This window comes from Erythrolamprus reginae, chromosome Z (genome assembly GCF_031021105.1).
Source record: "Erythrolamprus reginae isolate rEryReg1 chromosome Z, rEryReg1.hap1, whole genome shotgun sequence".
NCBI classification, from domain to species: domain Eukaryota; kingdom Metazoa; phylum Chordata; class Lepidosauria; order Squamata; family Dipsadidae; genus Erythrolamprus; species Erythrolamprus reginae.
The window spans coordinates 86,381,210-86,396,794 of NC_091963.1; the positions used below are offsets into that span (position 1 = coordinate 86,381,210).

General features: G+C 42.3%; 1 protein-coding gene and 1 long non-coding RNA gene across 5 annotated transcripts in view; one reads left to right on the forward strand and one right to left on the reverse strand.

Moving 5' to 3' along the window:
* Window positions 1–1,151: 1,151 nt before the first annotated feature.
* Window positions 1,152–4,827, reverse strand: LOC139153612 (uncharacterized). Its single transcript, XR_011556861.1, has 2 exons — window positions 4,595–4,827; window positions 1,152–3,874 (listed from the first exon to the last, which is right to left on the reverse strand). It is a non-coding gene; the product is annotated as an uncharacterized lncRNA (long non-coding RNA).
* The window catches only part of PDCD6 (programmed cell death 6), a 73,793-nt gene continuing 62,852 nt past the window's right edge, over window positions 4,645–15,585 (forward strand). The window contains exons 1-2 of one of the 4 annotated variants that reach the window (XM_070727761.1): window positions 4,645–4,849; window positions 5,020–5,081. In XM_070727761.1, the coding sequence (XP_070583862.1) occupies window positions 4,797–4,849; window positions 5,020–5,081 (115 nt within the window). In that variant the 5' untranslated portion in view covers window positions 4,645–4,796. The remainder of the gene's footprint in view (window positions 4,850–5,019; window positions 5,082–15,585) is intronic. The other 3 variants (XM_070727762.1, XM_070727763.1, XM_070727764.1) reach the window with 3 other exon arrangements.

Here is a 15,585-nt window from a genome sequence, read left to right on the forward strand (position 1 = left end):
TCGGCATCTCTCATGCCAGCAGCCTCGAGGAAAACGTCGAACTTCGCGAGATAGGCGTCCCATGTAGTTTTCTCCGGGTTGAAGAATTCCGGAGCTCTCCCGACAGGCAAGGAATCCATAGCGGCAAGCGAAGGCTCGTTCTTCCGTCGTCGCCAGGTGAAGTGACTCGAGACAGCAAGTAAACGAGACGGTTCTCTTTATTATCAGCTCTTTAGGAAGTGACTACCAGCTGGAACGCGTCTCAGCTGGCAAGGGAAAAGCCGGCTCTATTTATACAATTTTTCCCCCCGCTCAAAACGAGCTGTCAGCGCCTTAACCAATCAGGCGCAACCTATTTACATAGTTTCCCCGGTAACAGTTTACACAGAGTACTCAACACCAATCATTTTTCCTTCCATTTTTCTAGGCACAATTTCTTTGCATTCTTCACTAAAGTGCTGCACTTTGCTGCATTTTGGCACTCGTTTGAGGAGGGTCTCCATGCACTTGCCCATGTTCCCGGCTCAGTCACAGCCAACCAAGTGGTCACGAGAGGAGGAGGGAGGAGTATGGTAGCCTGAAGGGAGGGGGGAGAGAGACAGACACACATACATAGAGAGGGGGGGAGGAAGAGAGATAGACAAAGGGAGAGAGGGGGTGGTAGGGCGGGGGAGAGACAAAGAATGGTTTTGTGGCTGGCTAGGTGTGTCTGGGATGGTCATGTGATTGAGAGGGAGAGAGTGACATTGAATTGGCCATGCATCGAGTTGGACATTCTGGTAACACACCGTGAGCTAGGTTTTGTGGCTCCCGGTGTGGTTTTTTTTCTGTAGGAAATGGGTCCAGGTTTACGGTTGCTTGGTCTAGACAGTTTGTAATGGACAAACTGCTCTTACCAAAATGACAGTCAACAAATTCTAGATTACATATAAAATATGGAAACTGGGATACAATAGCTTGTGTAATAAAATTGAGCAGCAATCTGGATAATCAGTATGTAATTTCTTTCTCTTCACTCTCATTTTTACCAACAAACAAAATGAATAGTTGATTTAATGTACAAAAACTAATTTAGAATACTTCAGAGTGCCCCTAAAAATACAAACACTCTCATGAGATCAATGTTTATCCATAGTGATTAAGCATTTGAAAAAATTAAAGGTGCAGTCTTCAGCTGTTGAAAGTTTATTGCTACACAAAAATGCATTAATGAATCTTAATCCACAATTTTCTGATTCAACAGAATAGGACTCAAAGTTATTTTTATATTACATATAATGGTTATGCAACACATTTTTTTGAAGTCTCACAAAATTTTCATTGAAAGTAAACAGAATTTAACATATTAAATCATAATATGGTTTATAATTTTTGGCTTAGCAAGAGCATAGTCAATTAGTTTTCACGAAACAATTAAAAACCAATATTTAGGATGTAGAAGCTCATTAATTCAAATAAAGAATGCCCAAATTACTAATGCAATATTAATTATATTAATATTGTATCATCAATATTGTATCACGTTAATATAAATATATACTGTTGAGGGTCGATACTTATCTCGGCTCTCAATAGTTCAGGTTCAGGTTCAGGCCCAGCTACAGCACAGAAACTGCTTTAGTCTCACAGACAGATGATCTCTGGCAGGCCCAGGATAGGTGTCACTCCTCTATCCTGGTTCTTCTTGACCTCAGCAACTTTCGATACCATCGACCATGGTATCCTTCTGCACCAACTGGAGGGGTTGAGTGTGGGAGGCACCGTACTATAGTAGTTCGACTTCTTCAGTTGGTTGCAGTTGATGTTGGCAGAAATCAGAGGTCAGCTCCTAAGTCCCTCTTTGTGGAGTTCCTCAGGAGTCAGTCCTCTCTTTCCTGCTGTTTAATATCTACATGAAACTGCTGGGTGGGATCATCTGATGACATGAAGTTATTTAGAATCAGTACACTGATGATACCCAATTGTACATCTCCACCTTGTGCCAACTCAGTGAAGCAGTGGAAGTGATATGTTGGTGTCTAGAGGCTGTTAGGGTTTGGATGGGTGTTAATAGGCTCAGGCTCAGCCCCGACAAGACAGAGTGGCTGTGGGTTTTGCCTCCCAAGAACCCCATCTGTCCATCCATTACCCTGGGGAGGGGAGAGCTCTTAAACCCCTCAGAGAAGGTCTACAACTCAGGTGTCCTCCTTGAGCCACAACTGAGCTTAGAACACCATCTCTCAGCTGTGGCGAGGGGGGCATTTGCACAGGTTTGCCTGGTGCACCAGTTGCAGCCCTATTTGGACAGAGTTTCTCCTTACTCCTTACTCATGCCCTTATTACCTTGAGGATCGATTACTGCAATGCTTGCTACATGGGGCTACCTTTGAAGAATGTTTGGAGCTAGTCTAAAATGCAGCCGCGAGAATTGTCATGGGCTTATCAAGGTTTGCCCATGTATCTACATCACTCCGCAAACTGCATTGGCTGCCAGTTGATCTCCGAACAGAATTCAAAGTGTTGGTCATTACCTATAAAGCCCTACATGGCTTAGGACCAAGTTACCAACAAGATCGTCTCCAGCGTCACGTATCCCAGCGATCAGTCAGAGCCCACAGAGTTGGCCTTCTCCAGGTTCCGTCAAATAAGCAATGCCGGCTGGCAGGCCCTAGGGAAGGGGCCTTCTTTGTGATAGCTCCAACCTTCTGGAACCAACTCCCTCCAGAGATTCGCACTGCATCCACTCTGCTGGCCTTCCAGAAGGCCATGAAAACCTTTGCCAGCAAGCCTGGGTCCGTTGAGCTTTGACATTTTGCTTCAGCTGTTAGTATGACTATGGTATGAATGTGAGTGTATGGTTCTTAATTGGGTTTTTAAAATTTTAATATTGGTGTTTTGAATCTGTTTTTGTACTTTTATATCCTGTAAGCCATCCTGAGTCTTTGGAGAATAAATAAATAATAATGTAATGTAATGTAATAATACAACATAATAGTATTAACATTGCTAATACAACATTAGAACATTTTCTGTTAGATATGTTTTCTTAGTTTCAGGAGAATCAAAAGTTTCTAAAGAAATAAGCATTGACTGGAGTCAGAAAAACATATGTAACTAGTTTGCTTATTGATAAGTTATGATTAGCAAGTTATGTAAACTTGGATGAATATTTCATCTTTTGTATGTGATAAGGAAAAAATATATATGTAAAGATGGAAAACAGATTACCCCACCTAAATCCTTCATATATACACAAAGCTGCATGACAGCCCACTTTCTTTTTTTTTAGACGCAATCTGAGAAAGAAAAATAATTGTTTACTGCTTCTTGAATGAAGAACATTCTCAGGGAGAATGTAGGAAGAGACAGATGCAGAAACAAGGAAAAATTAGATCTGTCTGCGCTCCCACTACATACTAAATTAAAATGTGTTTGACTTGTTTGCGGCTTCGGAGAGGGGCGGCATACAAATCGAATAAATAATAATAATAATAATAATAATAATTAGTGCAAAACAAGTCAGAGAATACATGTATAATTGATTGTGTGTGATGCAACATGCAGGTAGTTTGTTAAGTGAACTGAGGGCTAGACTAGCGTGTGAATTAAAACTTGAAGTGTATGATGTTCACATGGCAAGGGTTCCTATCAAGATATTAATACTGATGGCTAAATGTACATAATATGCTGAGGCATGGTTTGCTAAATAGTAAAATGAATAAACTGTAATCTCTAAATAAGCCATGTCCAATATGTGGCCCTGGGCAGCTAGTAATGTGGCCTCACAAAACTCTAATAAAAATAGTTTTAAAAATAAATTGTTATTTGTATACATTACATATTTTATATGCAGTCCAAACCAATTCCTCTTCACTCTGTGTAGTCCAGGCAAGCAAAAAGGTTGGATACATCTGAGCTAGATCATACAAAAGTAATATACCAGTTTAGTATTGTGTCTTCATATATACTTTGTAGGATTCCTTCATTCCTAGAATCAATGGTTAGATTTGTAGATATCATTGGCTACATCCATGCAAATAACAAATTTTCCACCTATATTTTAAACCTGAATGTTATTCAACCACAGCCAGTGAAAATGAATCTGATTCATCAAAACTATTTGCGTAGTTTATTAGGCCAAATCAAATTCTATGATTTAATTCATCAAAGGCAGCCGCGAATATTGCTTGGGTCCACAAATTTGGGCTGCAATCCAGGTAACACTACGTGGCAGCAAAGCAATGCAGAAAAAACCCTTTGTTGCCTCCTGGTTCTGGTATCTATAAACCAGCTCTAATACCTCCGATGTCTTCCATAACCCTATGTCTCAAGCACTGTGTCTCAAGCTTGGCAAAATTAAGTTGGTTGACTGGGGAAATCTGGAAGTTGACGGTTCACACATCTTAAAGCTGTCAAGTTTGAGTCACTGCCCGAACAATGAAGTAATCGCACCGGATGATAAATATTCCATAGTGTGTATAGTTAGATTTAATTAGGTAGTAACTATATCTAAAGGGAATTGGCTCACACAAACAAACATACTAAGGACAAGCCCATGATTTTTTCCAGTCACACTTAGATGCATTTAGACAATATCTTCAAGCACAAAAAACGCAGTAGAAATTGGCTTCAAAACCTTCTTTTAGTCCAGCCCCTTCTCAGAATTCCGTCTGCCGAATTGGGTGCGTCATGATTTGTGGCAGAGAAGCAGAGGTGGCTGATTCCTCTTTTCTCACCGAAGCTCGGACTAAAACCCGGAACTGATTCTGAGAAGGCCTCTTCCTTAACGAGTAGGGGTGGGGTTGGTTTTCTTCTTTACGCAGCTAGTCTGATGCGGCATGGCGTCTATAGGTATGCCTGACCCGAGCTTCTTATGGGGAGTCTTCCAAAGGTGAGTCGTGTGAAGTTTCTCTTTTTCTCTTAGGGAGAGGAGAGATAAAGCTGAATCGGGGAAGGCGACCTCGCCTCCCTCCTTTTGCGCTCGGAATTCTTGATTTGCGTCTTCTTTGCTCCTGTTCTTGGCCCGATATAATTGGAATAGTTTCTTGTGCTTGATTTCAGGGTTGATAAAGACCGTAGCGGTACCATCTCCGATACCGAGCTCCAACAAGCACTTTCAAACGGTAGGATGTCCTCTTTACTCCCTAGAAGTGCTGCTCAGGTGACAAGAATGCCGGGTCCATTCACACAACTCCGTTTTTTAATGTTTTACTTAATCATATTGCCTTTGATTAACCCAGTTCGTTGAGATCGTGTATTTTGCTAAATTCAAACATAGTTTATTATTAGATGCTTTAATGTTTCTGGAGAGCACACTCTCTCCCTCTTCCCTGTGATGTGTATTGTTGTATAGCAGAAATGTTTTCTTTTATTTATTTATTTTGTCCATTACACAATGAGGGTTTTAGTGGGTATATATCTATATACACATAGTAAAATACATGATGAAGGTTATAGAGGAGATACTCATAGTAAAATATATTTAAGAGATAATAGAAAAGAAGGTATAGTAATAGAACATATCAATGAAAGAAAGAAGAGATATAGGAATAGAAGAAACGTATAGGAGAGCAATAGGACGGGATGGAAGGCACTCTAGTGCACTTGTACTTGCCCCTTACTGACCTCTTAGGAATCTGGATAGGTCAACTGTAGATAATCTAAGGGTAAAGTGTTGGGGGTTTGGGGATGACACTATGGAGTCTGGTAATGAGTTCCACACTTCGACAACTCGGTTAATGAAGTCATATTTTTTACAGTCAAGTTTGGAGCGGTTAATATTAAGTTTAAATCTGTTGTTTGCTCTTGTGTTGATGTGGTTGAAGTAGAAGTTGTCTTCGACAGGCAGGACGTTGCAGCATATGATCTTGTGGGCAATACTTAGATCTTGTTCAAGGCGTCTTAGTTCTAAGCTTTCTAGGCCCAGGATTAAAAGTCTAGTCTCATAGGGTATTTTATTTCGAGTAGAGGAGTGAAGGGCTCTTCTGGTGAAGTATCTTTGGACATTTTCAAGGGTGTTAATGTCTGAGATGCGATATGGGTTCCAAACAGATGAGCTGTATTCGAGGATAAGATCATAACCTTCCAAATTTAATAATCTATTTTCTAAAGTTATCCAATCTTTAATCCAAGATAGGGCTGCAGTCTGATAGTATAGCTTCCAATTTGGTAAAGCTAAGCCTCCTCTTTCTTCAATATCTTCTAATGCACTTAATTTTATTCTTGCCTTTTTTTCTTGCCATACAAATTTCTTAACTATCTTTGTTAACTCTTTAAAAAAATTCCCTCCTTGGTTTATGGGTATTACCTGGAATAGAAATAATACTTTTGGTACAATATTCATCTTTATTGTTGAACTTCTCCTTAAGAAGGATAGTTGTAAGTTATTCCATATTTCTAAATCTTTTTTTATTTCGCCAATAAGTTTCAAATAGTTGTCATTTTTTAAAGAAATTGTTTTTGCTGTGATCCAAATTCCTAAATATTTCACTTTCTTAACTGTATTGATATCTGTCACTTGTTCTAATTGTCTTTTTTGTGTTTCTGTCATATTTTTAGTTAATAATTGTGTCTTATTTCTATTAATTTTTAAACCTGCAACTTCACCATATTCTTCTATTGTTTCTATTAAATTTGGTATTGATATTATGGGGGTTTCAACTATAAAGCTCACATCGTTGGCAAAAGCTTGTACTTTGTGAGTTTCTTTTCCAATGTTTAACCCTTTGATTTTATTGTTTGCCCAGATCTTGATCAACAAGACTTCCAAGGTTAATATAAACAATAGAGGTGAGAGAGGGCAACCCTGTCTCACCCCTTAAAAATCTCAAAATTTTCAAGTTGTTCATTGTTTAATATAATTTTTGCTGTTTGATTTGAATACATTGCATCTATTATATTAACAAATTTTGTTCCAAATCTCATTTTATTTAATTGCATTTTAATAAATGTACAATCCACATTATCAAAAGCTTTTTTTGCATCTAGGAATACTAATGACATCTGTCTTCCAGGATGTTGTTCATAAAATTCTAGCGTATTGACAATTCTTAAATTGTTTTTTATTTGTCTACCTGGTAGAAAGCCATTTTGGTCTTCATATATTATTTCAGTTAAAATATTTTTAAGTCTTAGTGCGTAAATAGAAGTAAAAAATTTATAATCAACATTTAATAGGGATATTGGTCTATAATTTTGTATCTTATCTTTATCTGTACCTGTTTTATGTATTAGAGTTATTAGTGGTTCCGACCAGGATTTAGGAATTTTACCATCCATTATAATCCAATTAAAAATTTCCAACATATTCCTCATTACTACCTTACTTTCCATTTTGTACCATTCTGCCGGAATGGCATCCGGGCCTGTAGCTTTATTGTTCTTTTGTTTTTTTAAGATTGTCTATAATTCAACCATAGTAAATGGACTATTTAGGCTCATCTGTTGTTCTTTGGATAATAGAGGTAAATCCGAGGAATTCAGATATTGAAAAATTTCTTTTTTTATTATTTCTTTCTTATATAACTCCTTATAAAATTCCTCCACTATTTTTGATTTTTCCTCAGTTTAAAATTTTATTTTTCCTTTATCATCTACCAATTTCTTTATTACTTTTGATTGTCTATGTTTTCTTAGTTTAAATGCAAGCCATCGTCCTGGTTTGTTTGCATGTTCAAAATATTCTTGTTTGGCTCTTTTAATTTTTTCAGCTATTTGTTCTTATTCTATAAACTTTATTTTATGCTTAATTAGTTCTATTTTTCTTCTTATCTTTTGGTCATCTGAATTATGTTGTGACACTACTTCTAATTCCTTTAATTCTTTTTCTAATTGTTCATATTGTTTCTTTTTTTCTTTATTTTTCCTCACGGTATAAGAAATCGTTTAGGCCCCTAATATATGCCTTTGCTGTTTTGTAGAGATGTTTCTGAGTTTTTATTTGATTTTTAAAAAAAATTCCAATTCTTTTTCTATCCATTCCCTACATTGTGGGTCTCTTATAATATCATCTGCCATTTGATTGGTTTCCTGTGTCTTTTCCAATATATTACTAAGGGCTTGTGGTCCGCTCATGTATTGGTGTCTATCTCTGTTTCTTTAATTTGTTCTGTAGTTGTTTTCGAGGCCCAAGCCATATCTATTCTTGTCCAAATTTTATGAGGGTTCGAGTAGTAAGTATATTGTCTAGTTAGGGGGTATCACTCCCGCCAGATGTCATTTAGTAATAATTCTGATCGCATTTTCTGAAAAGTTATTGGCAATATTGGTTTTTTTTCTTGTCTTTCTTTCCCCCCGAATGGTCCAGTAATCTATTTGAAATTGCATTAAAATCGCCTATTACAATTGTGTTCTCGATAGCTAGTTTATTTATCTTTTGATGTAATTGTTTATAAAATACTGTTTGATTATCATTCGGTGCGTAAAATGGAGACAATAACGAGAGGTTTTGGATCTATATTCACTTGTACAATTAAAATTCTACCCTCCTGATCAGTACAAAGTTGTTTGGAGTTTATTGAATTCTCTATATACATTGCAATACCTCTCTTTTTTTGATCTGATAAACTAGTAAAAATATTCCCTAATTTTGGATTACATTACTATTAGTTTTTTTAATATGAACTTCTTGTAATATAATTAGCGGTGCTTTTTGTTTTTTTAATTTTGAAAATATTTGATTTCTTTTTCTTGGTTCATTTAATCCATTCACATTAACTGAGAACATTTTCATATCCTCTGGCATGTTTATTTGTAATATTTCTTTATTATTATTAATAATAATAATAATTTATTAGATTTGTATGCCGCCCCTCTCCAAAGACGCGGGGCGGCTCACAACAATAATAAAAAACTATTATAGCGAAACAAATCTAATAAATCTAATAGATATGGCGGGAGTCACGGAGCTAGCCGTTCTGGAGGAAAAAGAGATCGCTGCTTAATAGCGATCCCTTGTTCCGGTCCCGTGAGCTCAAACCGGACCCCCTGGTGACGAGTGTAATCCAGGCCCTGGGCTCAAGCTGCTGCTACTCAATGCCAGATCGGTGGTGAATAAAGCTCTCCTCATCCGGGATCTGATCCTGGATGAGGAGGCCGATCTGGCATGTGTTACTGAAACCTGGCTGGGCCCAGAGGGAGGGGTGCCTCTCTCGGAAATATGTCCAGCCGGGTTTCAGATATGGCACCAGCCTCGACCCCAGGGAAGGGGGGGAGGAGTGGCTATTGTAGCCAGGGAGAGCCTCCATCTGCGTAGACTCGTTGCTCCTGAGATCGCGGGTTGTGAGTCATTCCTTGTGAAGTTGGACTTAGGGGTTCAGGTGGGCTTGTTACTCACGTACCTGCCTCCCAGCTGCGTGTCAACAGCCCTGCCTGTGCTGCTCGAAGAGGTGGCCGGGCTGGCGGTGGAGTTCCCCGGACTCATTGTCCTGGGGGACTTCAATCTGCCGTCGCTCGGCGGTTCCTCAGGATTAGCACAGGAGTTCATGGCCACCATGACAGCCATGGACCTGACTCAAGTAGTTCAGGGTCCGACTCACGAGGGTGGTCACACACCCAATATGGTATTCCTCTCGGAGCAACTGAATAGTGGTCTGAGACTAAGGGGCTTAGAAGCATTGCCTTTGTCATGGTCAGACCATTTTCTACTGCGGCTTAACTTCCTGGCTCCAATCCTCCCCCGCAGGGAGGCGGAACCGATTAGGAGGTTCCGCCCCAGACGCCTGATGCACCCTGAGGGCTTTCAGAAGGCGCTTGGGATTTTACCAGACTCGCTCGTCCACAGCTCGGCAGAGTCTCTTGCTGAGGCCTGGAACAAGGCTGCAGCGGAGGCTCTTGACCGAATTGCGCCACTGCGACCTCTCTGTGGCACTAGACCCCGTAGAGCTCCATGGTTCAACGAGGAGCTCCGGGAGTTGAAACGCCAGAAGAGACGTCTAGAGAAGCGATGGAGGAAGAGTAAGTCCGAATCCGACCGAACACTTGTAAGAGCTTTTATTAAGACTTACAAAGTGGCACTCAAGGCGGCAAGATGCGCGTACCATGCCGCCTTGATTGCATCAGCGGAATCCCGCCCGGCTGCCCTGTTTAGGGTGACCCGCTCCCTTCTAAATCAGGGGGGAGTTGGGGAACCCTTGCAGGGCAGTGCTGAGGAATTTAACTCGTTTTTCGCTGATAAAGTCGCTCGGATCCAAGCGGAACTCGACTCCAATTGCATAGCAGTATCGGCTGACAATGAGTCAGTTGAGGTGACTGGGGCTAAACGTCTTTGTCCATCTGTCTGGGAGGAGTTTGACTTGGTGACACCTGATGAAGTGGACAAGGCCATTGGAGCTGTGAGTTCTGCCACCTGCTTACTTGATCCGTGTCCCTCTTGGTTGGTTTCGGCCAGTCGAGCGGTGACACGGAGCTGGGTCCAGGAGATTGTCACCGCCTCCTTGGGGAGGGGGTCCTTCCCGGCTCCTTATAAGGAGGCACTTGTGCGCCCCCTCCTCAAGAAGCCCTCCCTGGACCCAGCCGTGCTTAATAACTACCGTCCAGTCTCCAACCTTCCCTTTATTGGAAAGGTTGTTGAGAAGGTGGCGGCGCTCCAACTCCAGCGGTCCTTGGAAGAAGCCGATTATCTAGGGCCTCAACAGTCGGGTTTCAGGCCCGGTTACAGCACGGAAACTGCTTTGGTCGCGTTGATGGATGATCTCTGGCGGGCCCGGGACAGGGGCTTGTCCTCTGTCCTGGTGCTTCTTGACCTCTCAGCGGCTTTCGATACCATCGACCATGGTATCCTTCTGCGCCGACTGGAGGGGTTGGGATTGGGAGGCACTGTTCTCCAGTGGTTCTCCTCCTACCTCTCCGGTCGGTCGCAGTCGGTGTTAGTGGGGGGTCAGAGGTCGACTCCGAGGTCTCTCCCTTGTGGGGTGCCTCAGGGGTCGGTCCTCTCCCCCCTGCTATTTAATATCTACATGAAACCGCTGGGTGAGATCATCCAAGGGCATGGGGTGAGGTATCATCAATATGCGGATGATACCCAGTTGTACATCTCCACCGCATGTCCAGTCAGCGAAGCAGTGGAAGTGATGTGCCGATGCCTGGAGGCTGTTGGGGACTGGATGGGTGTCAACAAACTCAAACTCAATCCAGACAAGACGGAGTGGCTGTGGGTGTTGCCTCCCAAGGACAATTCCATCTGTCCATCCATTACCCTGGGGGGGTAGCTACTGACCCCCTCAGAGAGGGTGCGCAACTTGGGCGTCCTCCTCGACCCACAGCTGACATTGGAACATCATCTTTCGGCTGTGGTGAGGAGGGCGTTTGCCCAGGTTCGCCTGGTGCACCAGTTGCGGCCCTATTTGGACAGGGAGTCATTACTCACAGTCACTCATGCCCTTATCACCTCGAGGTTCGATTACTGCAACGCTCTCTACATGGGCTACCTTTGAAAAGTGTTCGGAAACTTCAGATCGTGCAGAACGCAGCCGCGAGAGCCATCGTGGGGCTTCCCAGATTCGCCCCCGTTTCTACAACACTCCGTGGCCTGCATTGGCTGCCGATCAGTTTCCGGTCACAATTCAAAGTATTGGTCATGACCTTTAAAGCCCTACATGGCATTGGACCAGAATACCTCCGGAACCGCCTACTACCGCACAAATCCCAGCGGCCAGTAAGGTCCCACAGAGTCGGCCTTCTCCGGGTCCCGTCGACTAAACAATGTCGTCTGGCGGCCCCGACCCTCTGGAATCAACTCCCCCCGGAGATTAGAACTGCTCCCACCCTCCTTGTCTTCCGTAAACTACTTAAGACCCATCTATACCGCCAGGCATGGGGGATTTGAGACACCTTTCCCCCAGGCTTATTATAATTTATGTTTGGTATGTATGTGTTGTTTGGTTTTTTAAATTGATAGGGTTTTTAGTTTTTTCTTAATATTAGATTTGTGCCTGTACAATATTGTTTTATCGCTTGTTGTGAGCCGCCCCAAGTCTTCGGAGAGGGGCGGCATACAAATCTAATAAATTATTATTATTATTATTATTATTATTGTCTGGGTGGAGTTTGAGTTTGTTGACACCAACCCCTGAGGCATCCCACAAGGGAGAGACCTAGAGGTTGACCTCTGATTCCCCACCAACACCGACTGTGATCGACCAGAGAGGTAGGAGGAGAACAATGCCTCCCACTCCCAACCCCTCCAGCTGGCGCAGAAGGATACCATGGTCGATGGTATCGAAAGCCCCTGAGAGGTCAAGAAGCACCAGGAAAGAGGACAAACCCCTGTCCCGGGCCCGCCAGAGATCATCCATCAACACGACCAAAGCAGTTTCCGTGCTGTAGCCGGGCCTGAATCCAGACTGTTGAGGACCTAGATAATCGGCTTCTTCCAAGGACCGCTGGAGTTGGAGCGCCACCACCTTCTCAACAACCTTTCCAATAAAGGGAAGGTTGGAGACTGGACGGTAGTTATTAAGCACGGCTGGGTCTAGGGAAGGCTTCTTGAGGAGGGGGCGCACAAGTGCCTCCTTATAAGGAGCCGGAAAGAGCCCCCTCCCCAAGGAGATGTTGACAATCTCCTGGACCCAGCTCTGTGTCACCTCTCGGCCGGTCGAAACCAACCAAGAGGGACACGGATCCAGTAAACAGGTGGCGGAACTCACAGCTCCAATGGCCTTGTCCAGTTCATCAAGTGTCATCAAGTCAAACTCCTCCCAGACAGATGGACAAAGACATTTAGCCCCAGTCATCTTGACTGACTCATTGCCAGCCGATACTGCTGTGCAATTGGAGTCGGGGTCCCCCCAGATCCGAGCAACTTTATCCATGAAAAACGAGTTAAATTCCTCGGCACTAACCTGCCAGGGCTCCCCAACTCCCCTCTGATTTAGAAGGGAGCAAGTCACCCTCTAAACAGGGCGACTTGTTCCCTTTTGCCCAAGGATATAAACTTTTTCTTACTTCTCTTGTCTGCCTTTAATTTAAAAATAATTTCTTTTAACTTTAAAAGTTGTGGAATCCAAAAAGTTAATATTGAAACTTACTTTCTTCTTTTATTCTCTTCTGTTCTTCTCTGTCAGTCTTATTTTGTTGACTTCTTCCAATCGTCTCTCCCTTCCTCTGGTGCGGTCGTGCTGCTGTGGCTGTGTCCTTGGCAGAGACCAAGACACGGTTCTTCCTTCCCCAAAGCTGCGGGGCAATCCCTTCCCTCCGGGGCTTCGGTGTTAGCTCCTTGGAATCTGGGAGAACCCCTGTTCTTTGATCAGGCCATCCGAGCCCGATCAGATCGCAAATCGGTGACCTTTGGGGGGGGGAAAGGGAGCGTCGGGGACAGAGCCCTGTCCCAGACCTCCCGCTGCAGCTCTGTTCCAAACCGGAAGTCTAAAGTATTTTTTCTTAATATAGTTTTGCTCCCATTACCGCAGGATACAACTTATAATTTGAACTGGTACGGATGAGACAGGTTATCAATAAGTAATTTTGCTACTTAATTCAATGCAAAATATCTTCAAAGTAATTGCATCTGATTTATCTGCTTCTTCACCTAGCTCAGCTCCAACATGCATGTGTGTGTCAGCCAGCTGATTTTTGGCTAGCACACAGGCTCTGGGAGGGCGTTTTTGATTTCCAGAGAGGCTCTGGGCAGATAGAGGAGGGAAGCCTTTGGAGCCTGGGAAGGGCAAAACACAAGCCTACTGAGCCCACCAGAAGTTGGGAAACAGGCCATTTCTGGCCTCCAGGGGGCAGGGAAGCTGTTTTTGCCCTCCCCAGATATTGAATTATGGGTATGGACTCTCGCTCAAGTACGATAGCACACGTGCACACACTCTTTCGAAGGAAAAAAGGTTCGCCATCACTGGCCTAGGAGATACAAAAATGCTACTGCTTTTTGAATCATAGCTGGAACCACCTCTGGATCCCTTGGCACTATATATATATATAAATAAGGCCGAAATAGATCTATCCTAGTTTCCCTTAATTTTCAAATTCAGCAAAAACATGTGACATATATACACACGTACAGGACAATGGCATCGCCCTCCTCCCTTACATCAAAGGCACCACAGATAAAATCAGTAAAATTCTCCGCAAACACAACATCAAGGCAGCCTTTGGTACAGATTAAAAAAAGCCAACATCCTAAGAAACCCCAAAGACAATATCCAACTAGAAAACCAGGGAGTTTATCAAATACCATGTAAAATCTGCCCAGCCACATATATTGGACAAACTAACAGGAGAGTAAATGCATGTGTTGCAGAACATAAGAATGCATTAAGGAAAAAAGAAAAAAACTCCTCCTTTTTCCAACACTTCAAAACCACAGGACATGAAATTGATTTTGACAGTACCAAATTAATTTCCAAAACAGAACACTACAGCAAAAGAATAATCATGGAAGCCATCGAGATAGAAAAACATCCCCAAAATATGAACAAGCGGGATGATACCTCCCGCCTACCAGACATCTGGAAACCAGCCCTCAAACGTATCCCAGCCATAGAAACTGAAACCAGACTCAGAACACACATTGCAAAACAATCAAGTAGCCTGCAAGCTCCAACTACTCAGGATATCACGCCTAATCCACAACCATTAACTAATCAGCATACCTCAGCTACATCAACGACCCCAAGTGTTACCCCACTGACTCACCAGGAAGTTTCTACACAGCAGGCAATTGCTGAGCCATCAAACCACACCCAGCCACCAGTATTTATAGAAGGAAGGCAGCTCAGGTCTCGCTGTGTTCGCCCTAGAACAAGGACAGAAACACCAGCCTGAAGATGACGAGTGGGACCTCGTCGAAACATCAGGCTGAAGTTATAAGCTTCGTGCTGCTGTAAATATGGAATGTTTGCAACTGCCATTTGTTCCTTATATATAGTGTTGGGGTGGAGATTTGGTTTGAATGTAGCAAATAGATTGGGTGACTGTGTTTTAGTGATTTGATTGGTTGGTGGAATCACAATTACTTGAAGGATTGACATGGTGATGATTATGATATGTTTTTTTGTTTAAGGCTGGTTTCCAAATCTCTGGTAGGCGGGACGTGTCATCCCTTTTGTTCATGCAGAGGGGGTGTTTTTTCTATCTCTATGGCTTCCATAATAATTCTTCTGTATAAATTTTCTGTTTTGGAAAGTAATTTAGTTTTTTCAAAGCCAATTTCGTGCCCTGTTTTTTAATGTGCTGGACAAGGGAGGAAGTTTTTTCTTCTTTTTTAACTGCATTCTTATATTCTGCAATGCGTGCGTTTACTCTTCGATTTGTTTGTCCAATGTATGTGGCTGCACATGTTTTGCAAGGGATTTCATAGATTCCTTGGCTTTCGAGTTGGATTTTATCTTTTGGGTTTCTTAGGATGTTTGATATTTTTTGATTAGTGACAAATGAAGTTTTGATATTATGTTTGTGTAGAATTTTACTAATTTTGTCTGGTGCCCTTGATGTAAGGGAGGAGGGTGGTATCATTATCCTGTTCTTGGTCTTGATTTTTGGGGGGTGTCTCTTTTTTGATTAGCTTTGTAATTGTTTTTCTTTTGAATCCATTAGAAATTAATACATCTTTGAGTTTGTTCAATTCATTTTGTAAGTGTTCATGGTCAGCTAGGCGTTTGGTTCTGGTGATGAGAGTTTTGGCTA